We start from the raw sequence: 17199 nt of genomic DNA, 5'->3' as shown, positions 1-17199 counted from the left end.
TTAATTTTTTCTTGTGGGGCCCAATGTGTTCGTTTTTGGGTTTTTTGCTATCAGGGTCAGTGTGTTTTATTTGATTCTTGTGGGGGCCGGTGTGTTGAATTTTTTTCTTCATTAGCCTGTGGGGGCTAATGTGTGTGTGACTGTGTGTGTGTTTGTATGTGTGTGTTTTTTGCAGTAGTGGCCAATGTGTGTGTTAAAAAATAATAATAAAAGTATTAAGTATGGATATTGTTCGTGGGGGGGGTGTCCAAAATTTCTTGCATAGGATGCTAGTGGACCTAGGATCAGCCCTACATATGCTAATGATTATACTATCGTAACTGGGCTCATATATTATTGATTTCTCATGAAATAACACTAGCGCATGTACAATATTTAGACAACCAAAATGTCGACATGGGCTACATGCAGACATTCAATATGTAGAAAATCAAAATGTTGCCAAGTACATAATATAGACATGGACATAATTTAGACATTCAATACACAGTTTGAAGTGTCATCAGGGTCAAAATGTCGACATTTAAAATATAACAAATCATAAGGTCGACAACCAAAAATGTAGACACAATTAAAATGTCGGCAGTCATAATGCATACTTACCAACTTTCTGGCAGCCCCGTTCTTCGGGAGGGGGCAGCCAGGTCAGTGCAGCAGGGGGCGGCTTAAGTCGGTGGTGCGGGGGTGTTCTGGTGCGATTGCGTCACTGCCCCTCTTTGCAATGGCGATATTGCCGACATTGTAAAGCAGGGGGCGGGGCTACGATTACGCCACTCAGTGCGAATAACGTCTTTGGCCCCTCCGGACATCCCACTTTCGCTCGCTAAATGGGTGCTACCGGGTGAGGGCGCGAGGGGGGGGGGGGCGGCAGCTGTTTTCGGAAGACTTGCCTACTATGCGGGGGTCCGAGAATGGCACCCAATTTTCGGGAAGCTCCTGGCCGTCCCGGGAGCGTAGGCAAGTATGTCATAGTGTTGACAAAGTGTCAACATAGCTAAAATAAGAACTAGTGGTACCAGTAAAGCAGGTGCCTGCACCATTGGCCCCGGTGGGCTATTGTTCTGGGACACCCCCTGCATAAACAATGTACAGGTATCCTGACGGTAATTACACCATTCAGATCGCCACTCTATAAAATACCATCTGCATTTATTATTACCGTGTAGAGACTGACGATGACTACACCGAGAGTCTCCACGGGGGAAGCAGTCGGGAACCCGATGGACGGCTTCCCGACTGTCTAAACCCGGCATGGGGTTAAATGACAGGCGTCCAAATCCAAATGCCTGTCATTTTACCTACGCCAGGAGCCCAACCCCGGCTTACCGTTCGAAGGTAAGCCGGTCACAGACAGCCGTTGGGAGTGGGGGTGGGTTAGGTTTAGGGTTCCCAGGGGGACCTAGGGTTAGGCTATTGGTAGGGAGGGTTAGGCAACCCCAGGGGGAGGTTAGGGTTAGGCACTTAGGTTTATGCGGCGGGGAAGGAGGGGGTTAGTTTTAGGCACATAGTGGGGGGATTAGGGTTAGGCACTTGGGGGGGAGGTTAGGGTTAGGCACCCCTACGGGAGGGTTAGGGGGTAGAATAGGGTAGGAAATACTTACCTTGGGACGATCGGGATTTCCACTGCTGCCGGGATGCCGCTGTCGGGATTTGAACCGCCGGCCATGCGAGTTTCTGGCGCTTGGTAATTACATCATCTCCAAGTGCCGACACTTCACCCGTGTACAGTGTGAACGGCGTAGACACAGGAAACTTCCGGTTTGGCGCCGCAGTGGAATTGGTAAATCCTGGGTCAGACCCGGGATTTTGGTGGAAAAAGGGGTATGGTGCTGCTCTTAGCATGCTAATTACAATGAGACTGATGCTGCTCTTGGCATGCTAATTGCAATCAGACTGTTGATATTAGCATAACAACAATAGTAGCAGCCTGATTGCAAGAGCAATAGCAGTCTTATTGTAATTAGCATAACAATAGTATCATCCTGACTGCAATTAACATGCCAACAACAGTATCAGCCTCATTGCAATTAGCATGCTACCATCAGAATATTCCAGGGTATGAATGCATATTATATAACTGCAGAAGATATTGGTGCTGATCTATATAAAACTGGAGCCTGTCAAAAATTAGGTCATCACACCTAGGACGTGATGCTTAGTACGTTAGTGTTCATTCTAGCACCCTGCACCTGTCACACCCCGTGCAGTTCCTCTTTCCTGCCTTGGGTGTCGCTCTCTGCTCTGGTGCTTCTAGCATACTCTGCAACAAACTGCTAAGATACAGACCAGAGTGTGCTAGAAATACCAGAGCAGAGAGCGACTTCCCAGGCAGGAAAGAGGATCTGTACGAGTTGTGACAGGTGCTGGGTGATAGAATGAACACTAATGTACTAAGAATCACATTTGCTAATCTGTACATACTGCCCATTATCTGGTACATACTGGCGATAATATCACCAGTATGTACCTAGAAAATCGCAACTGACAGATCTCCCGGGAAAGAGATGCCCCTAATATCCACAGCATGCGCCATGGCTCCCACTGCACACACTCTCTGCAGCCATGGTGACAGGAAAGAAAACTGAGAATGGGGAGCAAAAACAGCAGTATAGCATGGGTTAGGACTAGACTATAGAGTGCAGATGGACCTGTGACGTCACACCCACGTGACCCGGCCTGAAAGGGGGAGGGGCGGGGATGCTAACGGGGCACCAAAAGTGTCCCCTTGCGGGCTCGCTGCGCTCGCCACGCTACGGGCACGGTGGCTCGCTGCGCTCGCCACAGATATTTATTCCCCCTCTATGCCCTAGTGGATGGTAACGCAGGAGTGGATATATCACAGAGGTCCTTTCTCCAACTAGGAAATAGCAGCAACCGTATAGCATGGGGTTGGGAGGGGATTAGGAGAAGCAGGGATGGCTGAAGTGACCCAGCAGATGATAGGTACGTTTTATAGTACAGGATGATGATAATAATAATCACTAAAAAAACTAATTTAAGGACAATGTACAAAGAGCTGAGGCAGATTTGTATCCAAACTGCCAACCAAAGATGGCAGAGTATGTATTATATATACCCCACTATTTTACCAACTACAAGCAATAGCTGATCGCTAACAACTGCTCTATAACTGATGCATCGTTTCACACATTTAGGGGTATTCAATATGGGTGCGATAACATCGTTTTTGCGTTAATATCGCACTTTTTAACGTTTATGCGTTAATATCACTTGTTTTACTTTTACACCCTATTCAATTTCAAAGACTTATCGCAGTTTTGACAAGTCTTTGATAAAAAACGGTGATAACTTTTCACCATTGAATAGGTGTCGAAAAAAAGTGCAGAATTGGGGTTTAGGGGTGCAGGCTTAAAAAAAATAGCCTGCACCCCTGAGATTGACATTTAAAAAAGAACTGTGTCAAAAAAAGTAAAAAAAAAAAATAGGGACACCCCAAAAAATTAATTAAAAAATTGGGGTGCAAAAAAAAAATGGGAAAAAATTGTTTAACAATAGGGAAATAGGTTCAGGGCTATTCTGCATGTATGCGGCAGGTGTTTTCTAGAAATGGGGAAAATATTGTTTAACAATAGGGAAATAGGTTCAGGGCTATTCTGCATGTATGCGGCAGGTGTTTTCTAGAAATGGGGAAAAAATTGTTTAACAATAGGGAAATAGGTTCAGGGCTATTCTGCATGTATGCGGCAGGTGTTTTCTAGAATAGAATTATAGCGGCAGGTGCACAAATGCAGAATTTTTAAAAACTTACTTTAGGGACACCAAAATATGCTAGTACCCATTTTCATGTACCCCAAATTTGATGGGACCACTTACAAAAACGAAAAAAAATAACCTAAGTGCTCTTCTGCATCACTTCTTCAATGTCGGGAAAAAAACACCTGCTGCGGCTATTTAAAGCCCCGACTTTCAATTAAAGGCTAAAACGGGGGTAGCCATAGTGTTCCCCCATGTTTTTACAACTTTAGGGGGGTCTTACAATTATTTTAAAGAAAAATTTGTAACTTTACGCAAATCCAACTTCGGAGTTTCCCGTTTTCGTTAATTTTATATTGAATACGGGGATAAGCGGGAGCGCGCACCATACCTTAACGCAGAAAAAAACTCCGATATGAAACGTTAACTTCGCCAGGGAAGTTAACCTTTCATATTGAATACCCCTCATTATGTTTCACACAGTGCTATAATGTAGATGACGTGCAACTTCTAGCAGTCACGTGACATGCATGTGTCTACTACCATGACGGCTAAGCTATTTCTGGTCCGCCATTTCCGGTTCCTTCAAGCAGCTCCTGGCGCGGCGTAGTGACGTCACCAGGTAAGCTGTGTTTTGTTGCCATGTGGGCGATAGAGGGACTAGCAATGACAGCTGTGGCTGCGTTATTTTGATACCTGCACGCCTGTCCTCTTACACGTAGCTGTGACAATGTGTGTGCTTATCCCTTACTCGCCCGCTTCACCAACGCATGATCATCCAGTGTCATATACCAGCTTTGCCCATACCCCAGCTAGCTCAAGCTCGCTCCTTCAGCCAGGCTAATTTCAGCTGCAGTCATGTTACTGATAGTCACACAAGGCATTGCTGTTAGTATAATGACAGCCCCCGCTAGTATTGTCTCACCGCAGGGTTGTAAATTAGTTTTTCCCAACAGTCGCTAACTCCTCCATATCAATAAATATGTCTACACCTATGGTAGATCTATTGTTTATTTAAAATTGTCAGTAAAATATGTATAAGACTTGCTAACTAGTGGTAACGTAACAGTCCTTTCATGTTACCCGCCACACACACACAGACCTGCCCAGCTCTCCCCTCAGCCCTGGGGAATTTTCTGTAATATATGGGAAAAAAATAATTCGGGGAGATTGGGTTTTATATGTGTGCTTGCAAAATGGTTTTGCACAACCTTATTATTAGTTCACACTCCTGCCCTGAAGTCACAGGGTTAGTGGGGACTAGGTGCTTATTGCTGTTTCATTGTGTGTGGTTGTTACAGGGAATCGTGGTGACTACAATAACTTGTACAATCGCCATGTCAGTTGGGTATATAGAATTTTTGTTTTTAATTGAAATTTGTGATTTACATCTAAAAATAAATGTATAACTTTACAGGTGTATGCTGTATGGGACAATTTTTCGGTGTCAATTATATGGATATCAGGAGTCTCTGAAAACTTCTGTGACTATAAAAGCACAAAATTCTTCAGAAATCTGAGGCGACCTGTAATATATCCCTTATGATGCACGAGTTTCACTAATGAAAACTGAAGTTATAACATCAGAAATAATTTTTTTATACATCTATTATTCACCCTAGACCTTTCGTGGCACTGTGCTTTACTAGTCTATCTTCTATTTCTCTTAATACTCCTTCCCTGTTTACTTCCGACAACCTCCCACCAGGGAAAAGTAATGTTACGCACTGCAATCACATTACTTCATGCTATGCACCGAAGGATGTCGGTTTATGTGCTAGACATAGCCACCCACCAGTCAGGGATTACTCTCTTGAAAAAACTTTTAAAAAGGTAGCCTGTAGTATACTATGGGCTAACGACATCTGAAGATGGTGTTAGCGGCCAGGGCCAAGCTCCTGAATGCTTCGCATTCCGTATCTTAGTAAATCTGGCAGTACAGCAGCCCCCATAAAAACCTGTATGTAAAGTGGAGTTACTGTCAGAAATGGAAGGACCAATGTTGATAACGGCTGCTTGTTACATCTTGGGGATACTTAATATTTGCGTATATCCCACGAAAATGGGTGTTTTCAGGAGATATGCCACAAATATACTTTAGTAAATAGGATCCTAAACCTTCAGGTTTCTATTTATCAAGCAGTGAAAAGCTTGGAGAAGTGAACCAGTGGAGAAGTTGGCCATAGCAACCAATCAGCTTTCAAATAGCATTTATCAAGTGCAGTCTATAAAATAATAGGTAGGAGCTGATTGGTTGCTATGGGCAACTTCTCCACTGGTTTACTTCTTCACACTTTTCACTGCTTGATAAATAGACCCCTCAGTCTCCCAAATGCTCTTATAAAACACCTTAGTTTTAAGGATATCCATGCTTGAGCACATTTAACTTAATTAGTACCCCAAACATTTTGATGTAACTATCTATGCTGAAGCATGAACTGTTAGTGTGCCTCACAAACTGAGTTTAGGAAACAGCGCGCAGCCTATCCTACCTTCATCTATTTCTGCTACCTTTTGTTACAAGTTGCAACCAGCTACCATCCCGTGCCAGTAACTCCCATTGTCTCAGCATTGTATAAGCTCTCATGATCAGGGCCTTATCTACAGGTGTCTCATCTACACTCCTCTGTCTTATATGTATTTGTTATGTTTCTGTTTGTGTACCTCAGAATGGATGCCCTCACAGAATCCCTGGCTGGAAGTTTCTCTGTGTCTTCACACCTAAACAGTCCTTCTGCTCCCCACCCAAGATTGGCTCAGTACAAGGGCAAATACAGCTCTCTGGAGCAGAGCGAGCGCAGGAGGAAACTGCTAGAACTGCAAAGAGCGTGAGTGATGAAATATTATTGACTGTTGACTATTATTGATGCCGGTATGTACTCGATACGCAGTGGGATGTACCACATCCACAATGCGATGCTTAGTACATCCTGCCCAATGTATTTTCCAGAGGTCATGGTGTAAAGAAACAGTCCCATATGTTATTTGATGCTCATCGATGTCATTCAGAGTGATAGTAAATTATTGTAAACAGTAGTACCGTGTGACTGACGTAACCTTCAGTCACATCGTATTTCAGATAAGCCCCCACCCTTATTTCTACAAGTTGCGTGCATAATTATTCTCTTTGGTTTACCTTGCTTGAATGATATGGTGCACCATAATCGCTTCCATGTTCTCATTTTTTAGGTGGTGTTGCTGTTTCATTAATCATCTGACTGGAGTGGATTGCATCATGGTTGAGCTGCCATGTTTGTGTGTGTGTGTGTGTGTGTGTATATGTATATATATATATATATATATATATATATATATATATATATATGTGTATGTATATATATATATAATTTTTTTTTTTTTTTTTTTTTTTGTGGTGGAACTCACGGGTCATTCAAGATGAGAATTCAGACAACAATCTGTCAGTTCAGTTCAACGTTTGTCTGTCAAGACTTTTATCAAGAACACAAATGAAAAGCAAAGCCATTCCTTATATATGAGAAAACACTGCAGGACATATGTGCAGGCTGCATGCAACGCCAGGCACCAGGGGGTGACATCGCCATCTCTAGGTGATGTACCATATGCGTGATGACTTCATGTGATGGACCACATCAAACATGTGATGACGTCACTGATGCGAGGGCGGCCAGCGTCTCAGTAGTTATGGTAACCGTAAACAAAGCATACAGAAAGGGGGAAAAAAACACACAAAAAAACTATTTAGGACTGCATACCTAAATAAACGTAATGCATATAACCACCACAAATAAACATGACAACACGAAGGCTGATTGCGTTCAATTATCCAAGGCGTATGTATATCACCGCACACCCATGAGTGGTATAGCTTTTTTATAAAATGGTTCTGTCCAAGTTATTTAAAGAGATCATCATCGTCCTCCCTGTTCCTTCCAGCAGCTGGAGTGGAGGGGTTCTTGCAGATTTTTTGACTCATTGTTATATTGATTCTCTCCTATAATACTCAGCGTCCATATCCTTAAAAGTGTGGGTCTTTCCACACACTCTCTTTTGTTCTTGTTTCCTTACTGCCATTCATACAATTCTCTGGATAGTATTGCTGTTTATTGGTGGCAATATCTCTGTTTTTACCGTATTGGTACTGTAAAAACAAAACAAGAAGCACAGCTGGCAACCAAAGTATGTCTCCCTTTCTGCCCTCAACACTTGACAGCTCTCTCTCTGGTGCATCTGATCGGAATCTGGCTTTCAGTGATGACGGCTAGTATGCAGAGCGTTATTAAACAGCTGTGTTACTAAAACTGGCATTTCCCTGTTGGAAATGGGTTTATGTAGAGAAGTGCGCACCCAACTTTCTTAACTGAAGTGCCCTGCCTCCAGAGGACAGGAGTTAAAACCAATTTGTCTCTGGTTCAGAACACTATCAGGCGCTAAGTCCGTTATATGATTTATTAAGCAACATCAATAAAAAATAGTTATAGAAAATAATAAAAATAAAATCTACAGAGAAAAATAAAATATGTAAATAATAAAACACATACCATAAAATTGCACCTTTTCTGCTGGGACTCCTCTCCTGAGGAAGCTGCCAATGTTTGAAAGGCGGAGAAACGCGTAGAGAAAGAGAAGTGTCTGACTGCTAGCCGAACGAGCAGACCACTCTCTGTGTTAACCAGAGGCCGGTACATTCTTATACCGAGGTATTTGACCATTGATGGGGTAGCTGCCTCGGACTTACCATTGTACATTGCTATGTGGACATCGTGGCAGTGAGGATCCCAGTGGAGTCCCAGCAGAAAAAGTGGATCCGGGCAGGGCCTTGAGTTTCACTAAAAGCATGCATGCATAAATTGTTTCAAACTTTCTCCTGTTCCCTGCATACTAACTGCATGAGAACAGTGGCTTGCAGTCTGTGCAAGTAGCTGTGGCTATTAATACTAACAGCCGCCCTGTGGATAACAAATTAACCCGAATAGAAAGGAAAAAATACGGGTTGCTATAAATAGAATTGGATTAATTAAAAGCACAGCACCTTGTACTCAGAACTGTGTTTTTATAAAGTATTTGCTTAGTGGAACTACCAACTTGCTGCTATACTAACACTACTTTGCTTCCTTTGAACTAATTGAAACAAACTGTTACCACTGCTACGGACCATCAGACCACACGGTAGCTTACAAGTTACGAATAACAGCTACATTATTGAACTATGCAGAATTTTGTGTGTTTCTTAAAGTGCGTATCCACTAGCAGATAGTGGAACGACTGTACGATTACAACATTATAATCGTGCAGTCGTTCCTCTTCTCCTGCAGTGCCTACAGTGAACGATGTGTCGTTCAGTGTAGGCACACTCCCTCATCCCTGAACATGGTCAATCTGTCGTTATCGGCAGATTAACCAGCATGTTCAGACGATGATTGATGTCGAAAACTACCAGCGGGAGCGCGCATCACTGGTCGTTTTTGACATTCACATGTCCGATTAATGCACGATTAATGAGCGACTGAACGATAACGATATCGTTCAATCGCTCATTTTAATCGGCAAGTGGATACGCGACTTAAATTAATATATCTACTAAGGAAAGCTTAATCCTGTAGAAACCGGTTGCTGAATGCTCTCAGCCTCTATTTTATTAGATGCAGTTTTATGGTATGTGATTTACTATTTACATATTTTATTTTTGTCTAGATTTTATTTTAATTTAATTATTTTTTATAACTATTTTTTTATTGATGTTGCTTAATAAATCATATAACTGACCTGATAGTATTCTGTTCTAGTGTTGTAATTGTTGGAGAGTCCAGTTTCCTCCTAAATTGATAGCTGCTGTCAGCGGTTATTGTTTTTTATATTTTGTTTTCTGTTTATATTTAAACATAAATTCTGTGCTTAATACCAGACAGCAGATGGAAGTGCAGCGCCTATTTGTGTGAGTTTTTTTAGTCTCTGGTTCCCCCATTTCCCCCATATGTATCTGTTTTATTGTTAGCACACAAAAGACAGTAAAGGGAAGAATATAGGTGGCGAAAATATACACCATACAAAGTAGAAGCTGTAAAAAAACATTGAAGCAGCCCTCATGGAGTTACTACTTGCAAACCTAAAACAATTATCTTGTCCAATCCACATCAGATTGACTGTGATTTACATTGAGTAACTGGATCGCAGCATGTGGGGAGCTTAAATCCTGTAGATATTTACTTGTGTACGGTTACACAATTAAATATACCCAGTGTAGTAAGAAAAAAAAATAAAATGCGTGTATATATATATTTTTTTAAATTATATAAAACTTTTTTATTTTTATTTTACTAAAATCTATGTTAGTTCGTCCCAATACATGATGTCTAAATCATTTAATCACTGTTAAGGCGTGATAATTTAATTAAAAAGGTCCATCAACTTTACATGTGCAGGAAACGTTTGGACTATGTGAACCATGCCCGTCGGCTGGCAGACGGAGACTGGACAGACCAAGATGAGGAGAAGGTAGATGAGGAAAAACAAAAGGAAGATGCAGTGGGGGAAGCAGAGGAGGACATGGATGTGGATCCTGGGAAGAAGCTGCCCAAACATTATGCTAACCAGGTAATTTATATTTACAGCATAATCCAGTGGTTCCTAAACTGTGTCCTCAAGGCTCCCTAACAGTCCAGGTTTTTAGCATATCCATACTTAAGCACACGTGACCTAATTAGTACCTCAGTCAGTTTGATTATACCATCTACGAACACACGCATGGATATCCTTAAAACATGGACTGCTAGGGTGCCTTCAGGACTGAGTTTGGGAACCCCTGGCATAATCCTTTCTTAAATGTCACCTCTTGCTATTACTCTTTCGCAGTATGTTTTCATGTATGTTTGTTCCTCCTGTTCTTCTCCAGCTCATGCTCTCTGAGTGGTTGATAGAAATCCCCCCAGACCTGGCTGATCTCTGGCTCCTTGTAGTTTGTCCCACTGGAAAGCGTTCGCTGATTGTTGCATCTCGGGTGAGCTACTTTCATACCTTCTATGCAGTTAATTGTTGCCCTTTAAGCAACAATTTAAATAATTTTAACACATGTGTGCGTCTTTTGTGTAACGGTATAGCCTCTCCCTGAAAAACAGGCTTTCATTGAACATGTTGAGAGACTTCCTACTATCAGGTCATTACTGCGATTACTCGTCATGATATTGCAGACCATTATTTTCCAACAACTCATTTTACTAAACACCTGTGTACTACAGCAGAGTTGGACGTTACACACACTTGTTCAGTACAGTTGCTGATAAAATTACATGTACATAAACACATTTATGTTAATAGGATTTCCCTTTAATCAGTCTCTTTACCTATTATAGGGTTCCACTGCAGCTTATACTAAAAGCGGATATTGTGTGAACAGGTTTCCATCACTTCTACCAGGAGGAAACCGTAACTACAATGCTAGCGGCAAAGGTGAGGGAACTGTTGTGTGTCAGCCTGTTCGCGGGTCAGATCCTAGGGGATGACTGGTTGCTACAATGAGTGACATAATATATTTTGACATCAGCTTCTACAATCGAGGACTTAATTATTATGATAATGACCACTATTTTCCCATATGTATGTTTAAACACAGACTGTTATATAACAGGTCCCATTGTATACAACACAATAAGCTCATCTGGTCAGTATTGAGACATGGGAGACCCCACACTGCCACTTAAGTCTGTGGTTGGTTATATTAATTATATTACTTTGTGTAGATTGAAAAGATGGGCTTTTATGTAGCGGACTGAAATTATAAGTATATCAAATTTACAGGTATGTTTTACTTGTTTGATCTCTTATATTAACCTCTTTTAATTATGGCAAGCTAAGGATTAATTACTTTGTGTTTTCTATTAACTGCAGATTACACCATTCTAGACTGTATATATAATGAGGCGTCTCGGACATATTATGTGTTAGATGTCATGTGTTGGAGGGGGCACCCAGTGTATGACTGTCAAGTAAGTAGAAGACCTATATATTTTCATGATTGTGAGATTTTGTTGCGCTTTTAGTGAGTCATAAGCCATGTAGTATTGATGGTAGACACTGACGTCTCCCATTTATTTGTGATGTGTCCAAAGGCATCATGCATAATCCAGTCACTGAAATTCTTTTTAGCATGAATTTTATAAATGTGATCCTGTTGACTATCCACAATTTTTTCACGGGAAACCGATTCTCTTCTAGACCGATTTTCGCTTTTATTGGCTTGAATCAAAGCTCCAGGAACAAGATGGACTATGTGATGTTTCCAAACGCAACCCAGTGAGTAGCACAAGAGTGTGAACGATAATTCTAGGGTTATTGATTCCTCCGTACAGGGAAGGGAATAGGTTTCAGTAGGATGCTATTGAAAAAATACATACGGAATAACATCCTATTCTGTTTTATCATTTTTTATTTTATTTTTTTCCCTTTTCATTCTAGTTCAAGTTTGTTGGTCTGCAGAATTTTCCCTGCTCTCTGGATTCCATACAGAATGTTCTCATGCAAACCTTTGCATATAAGGTATACTGTATATAGTGTTTTGTTTTTGTTTTTTAAAGAAACGGGGGGTGAAAAGCACTATGTAATAGTACTTTAAAAAGCAATAGTAATTACATGATAAAGCTGTGTTACATAATGGAATTTAAGGGGTAGTTATAGTCTCCAATAAACCTTCACTGATATGTGTGAAAGCCCTTTGTGGTGGGAGCCACAATTGGTTGTGTATTTGTGAGCCAAATCTGATTTTCTCCTACCACTTTCAGATCCAGATAGCACCAGATTACTATTGTTAGTGTGTGTATAGGGAACATTTCCCACACTATGGCCCTGATTCAGACCCACTCGCGAGCGGCTGTCCGCTCGCAAGTGGGTCGATGGTCTGCACTGCGCATGCGCACGACAGAGGGAGCTCCATCGTGCGCATGCGCGAGACGCGACGAGCGAAGGACTTTCCTTCGCTCGTAGTGTCTGATCAAAGGGGGCGTGCTGTCGATGTTGATTGACAGCACACCCCCTTTGGTGGGCGTGCCGGGGGCGTGCCTCCCAGACGGAGGCGTTCCCAAGGGAACTCCTACCGTCAAAAGCCGGCCCCACTGACATCACTAGTGATGTCAGTGGGAGTGATTTTGGCTCTGATAGAGCCAAAATCACTCCTGGCCTTGCGGTTGAGAAACTCAACCGCAGGCTTCTGCTCGCAGTGGCGATGGTCGCGATGGTCAAGACCATCGCGACCATCATCCTGCACGCTCGTATATGCTGTGGGTGGTGACCCACAGCTATACGAGCGTCCAGGAGGACGCTCCATATTTATGGAGGTGGGCCCTGATTCAGAGCAAGCGCTCTGGTCAGAGCGTCCGGCTCTGAATCAGGGCCTATGCTCATTGCATAGGGCCTTCCAAAAGTTTGAATAAAATATTTAGAAGTAATAAAAATAAAACATTTGAATTTTTTTTATAATATACAAATGTGCATATTACACTCAATATAGAGGCACCCCAAATTTGGCCATCCTCCACAAATGGTCTAGAGTACCTGGTAGCATTTCAAAGGTCTAGTTTCAAATCTGCTTGTGCCATATTTGGCTTGAAGGACTCAGTGAAAAAAACCCTGGTAAATTTGGGAGGGCAGTAGATTCTATCTTCCTGCCCAGTCTAACTAGAGCCATTTTAAGAGGGCACTGAGACCCTTAGCTGCTGGCTGCAAGGGACAGATGCCCCTTACTGCTAGATGTAATTTTAAGATGTCCAGGCTGATTGCACAGGGGGCTGTACTACCCACCCTCAAATCTGTGTGAGAGTATATTATAAAAGGTGGGCTTAATAGCCCATATAAACTACTACAGTCTTGTGAAATACTGTTAAACATCTTTTGATTTTTTACTACCTCCTTTGGTCCTGCGAGCAACAGAATACAACTCACATTCTAATCTACCCACCAGCTGTCCTGCAGTAATCCTAAATACTACCCAATACTGATTAATAGTAAGTGGCCAGGAGGGATTCAGCCACAGCAAGTAGCAAAGACATTCTGCAGTAGCTCCATATTGCCCAGAAAGTGTTAGTGGTTCCAGGTGCTGGTGATAGTCTATGGGTTGCAGGGATTACAACAACCATGGACACCACATTGATATGCAGTGGACACTCCGTCAGCGAGAGCACTATTGGGAATAGTCTGTGATGACAAATTTTATGAAAATAAGTGAAACCCAAAAAATGTGATGAAGAGTGGTAGCATAGTAAGCCCATCCAATCACTCCACCATGTGTTTCTGGAGCCTATAAATGTCAGATACAGTACGTTGTACAGTACTATGGAGGACTAGGTATAACCAGGCTCCTGGGGAAATTGCAGAAGTGGAGAACTAAGAAATGGTGGGCGCTGCAAAAAAGTAGTGATTCCTAAGCAGCTGTTTGAATTAAGGTTAGTTTGACATCTGGGATAGTTAAATGCAGTATACACATGTTCCTATTCTAGCCTCCTGTATTAGAGGAATCCGTTGGCTGATGTCACAAGAATGAAATCAAACAGTCTCATACAATACCACTATGGTCCAGCAGTATAGGGTTCTTTGGCAGATGATCCCTCAAGTCGGTAGTCCCTTAATAGGAATGGTCCAATGTGGCTGTAGAGATAAGTGACCATGAGCTTCTATAAGTCCAGCTGGTAATGATATTCCAGGGCTTGGTCCAGGTGTTCAAAGATAGTCATATATTCCCAGTGTAAGATCTCCTGACACGTTTCCCTGTGTGTCCCACAGCTTTATCAAATGATAATGGTCTGTATTCTAAAGGGGGTTAAATACTCTGGCCAATATGGCTTCCAATTAATACACCCGTGTATACAATCCATTCCATTTAACAAAACATTTCTGTACAAATGAATTCATAAAGAAAACACACTTACTAATAGAAGGACAAACCTTATTAGCTATATGATCTAGTATTCCCAAAATTTCCTAGAGCATTATTTTCTCATGTTATAGATTACACATTGAACTTACTACCTAATTGATTGTACAGACACGATCACATGATCGGGGGGATGCAGCCACATCATTCCATGGCAGGTACATCAGCATTCTTATACTTGATGTTTTATTAGGTTATGTATTCAGCGGTGCGCGTCACTAATCATGTGATCGCGCCTGCTGGGCTCAGTGTATAGTACCTGTCATCCTTTATTCAAAGACCCTGAATCAATCTTATACAATCATTAATTTCCACACAAATAGAGATTTTGCAATAAATTCTCAATAGGGACATGCCAAATTAACTTTCATTTTCACAGTGGTTCCATGCATGATGATTTACACTTGGTAGAGTTTAAAGTTTTTGAAAAAAGGAGGCAGTTACTGGAAATCCCTGACAAATAGGGCTGCTGCAGTGTTTATGAATGAACATCCTTTGTGTAACCATTGGCGTTTAGAAGGTGATACTTTTGGCTGTATTTATTTTACATTTAAAAATATTCTGATTTATTGTTTTGTATTTATGGGTTTTTTTTATACATTGATTATGTGCATATATATTTGCATGCTATGATTTTATTTGCTGTTTACTTGCTTTTAAGACGAAAGATAGCTAAAATTTCATGAAAGATACTGATTTGTTAAATTTCTGCTCATATATGTTCTCCACCGTTGTCAGCTCATGTAAAGATCTTGTCCCACAAGATAAAATATAATTGTTGTCCATTTACACATGAGTGCATTACGATGCCAGTCTGGGAGTTTTAAGAAGGTCCGTGATCCATCTAGGTCTGCCAAAAATATACTTACTCTGCATTTCTTACACACGTGCAGAGCCTCTTTGTACGCTTTGCAAATATATATATTCATAGTCTGGAAACAAATGCCTTTTGTGTCTTTAAGTATGACCATAGTAAGAAGAATTTTTCACACATAATCTAGTGGAAAGTAACATTTTTGTGTGTCTGTCTTCTATTCTTCCCTCACTTTTAGGTGGATGGACTTTTGTTTTACCATAAGCACACCCACTACACTCCAGGTAGTACTCCACTGGTTGGATGGCTACGCCCTTACATGGCACCCGAAATCTTAGGCTTCCCTACTCCACCAGGACCCCTTGCAATGAAGCCAGCGTATGCACAAGAGCAAATGCGTCAAATTCTAGAACATAAGAAGGGAGGGAAGGGAGCAGCAGAGGGTGGACGCTATGAACTAGAACATCTTTCCACACTAACTCCATCTGAATGAGAAGTGTGTGTATTGGAGATCATGTGAAATACTGTTGCCCCAACAATTGTTTTTATACTGGAATCCATTATTAATGCCTTCAATACATCATAGTCATCGTCGGTAAGAGCTGCCATTACTTTAGGTAGAAATATCCCTTAAACTAGATCTTTCGTTTTGGCTCATGACAAGACCAGTTTTGTGGACATCTCGAGATGTGTTTAGACTTGTTTTGCTGTCACAAGGAACAGAACCCTTACCAGGACTATGCACATCTGTATAGTGTTGAGATTAAAAATTTTCTAATAAATCTATTTAAATAGGAATGTACATTTCATTTCTGCTGTCACATGCTCTAACTATTGTTTACATTTTCTATCATGTACATTATTTTCTGGCTTTTGTCCTCTGCTCATCAATGCGCCTGTAAAGTCTTAAACTCTGCTGAGCATTTTTTTAAGATTTCCATGAAGGCCTCTAGCAAACTGGCATATCTGGTCACATACACACATTAGGGAGAGATGTACTAAGCCTTGGAGAGTGATAAAGTACCAACCAATCAGCTCCTAAATATCAGTTTACAGGCTGTTTGAAAAATGACAGGAGCTGATTGGTTGGTACTTTATCACTCTCCAGAGCTTAGCAAATTTTCGCCATAATATAAGGTTTGCTGCATGCACCACCACCATTACTGGTCCAACTAGGATTTAGTGATATGCTAGGAATAATTTATAGGTCCCAGACAACCATTGAAAGTTTAGTGTGCACAGAGTCAAATAATTTGGACAAATAAGCAATGGACCATTGTAAAATGAGTTTTGTCATTAGTTATTATAAATGTTCTCAGTTACATCTTCTAACATATTTTACAGGTACAAACTAAGTTTTCCGCTGATGTACAAGAAACATTAACAATATTTAAATTTAAATGTCTAATATGTGTATTGTGCATATAAATTACAGTACCTCTTTCAGCTCTGCAGCACATCCTTTAACTTGCCTTACTAGTGGGCCCAGGTTTCTCCATTCCCACAATGGCACTGTTCCCGCTAAGTTCAGTTCCCTGAAATGGATAGAACTGCACAGGACAAAATATACTCATTGCAGCCCTCAATTTGGTCTTCACATAACCTTGTAATCTAGTGGATTCTGGAGGGAACATTGGTGGAATAGACCTTCACAAAAAGTATGGCTACATTGCTGATGTGATCTGCTTGAGACAGCTCATACTGTACTACAAATTTGTGAAGTGGTGGTCCACTATTCACTAGAGTTGTATAGAACCCCGGCAGTAATGGCATG

At 41.3% G+C, this 17199-nt stretch overlaps 1 protein-coding gene across 4 annotated transcripts; it reads left to right on the top strand.

The window, feature by feature from the left end:
• Positions 1–4232: 4232 nt before the first annotated feature.
• On the top strand, positions 4233–16223 carry SNUPN (snurportin 1). 4 transcript variants are annotated; one of them, XM_088446193.1, is made up of 9 exons: positions 4233–4336; positions 6384–6542; positions 10116–10287; positions 10586–10690; positions 11043–11139; positions 11578–11675; positions 11905–11982; positions 12145–12225; positions 15664–16223. In XM_088446193.1, the coding sequence occupies exons 2-9, from the start codon at positions 6385–6387 to the stop codon at positions 15916–15918; spliced, it is 1044 nt and encodes a 347-aa protein (XP_088302319.1). In that variant the 5' UTR covers positions 4233–4336; position 6384; the 3' UTR covers positions 15919–16223. The 4 variants fall into 4 exon arrangements, with proteins under 4 accessions (XP_088302319.1, XP_088302321.1, XP_088302322.1 ...); XM_088446195.1 differs by lacking the exon at positions 4233–4336 and adding an exon at positions 4357–4446; XM_088446196.1 differs by lacking the exon at positions 4233–4336 and adding an exon at positions 5133–5242.
• The last annotated feature ends 976 nt before the right edge of the window (positions 16224–17199 follow it).

This window comes from Taudactylus pleione, unplaced genomic scaffold, assembly GCF_031769625.1.
Source record: "Taudactylus pleione unplaced genomic scaffold, aTauple2 ptg000019l, whole genome shotgun sequence".
NCBI lineage: Eukaryota > Metazoa > Chordata > Amphibia > Anura > Myobatrachidae > Taudactylus > Taudactylus pleione.
The sequence above is the reverse complement of the archived record's forward strand: the minus strand, read 5'-3'. Positions and strand labels throughout refer to the sequence as shown.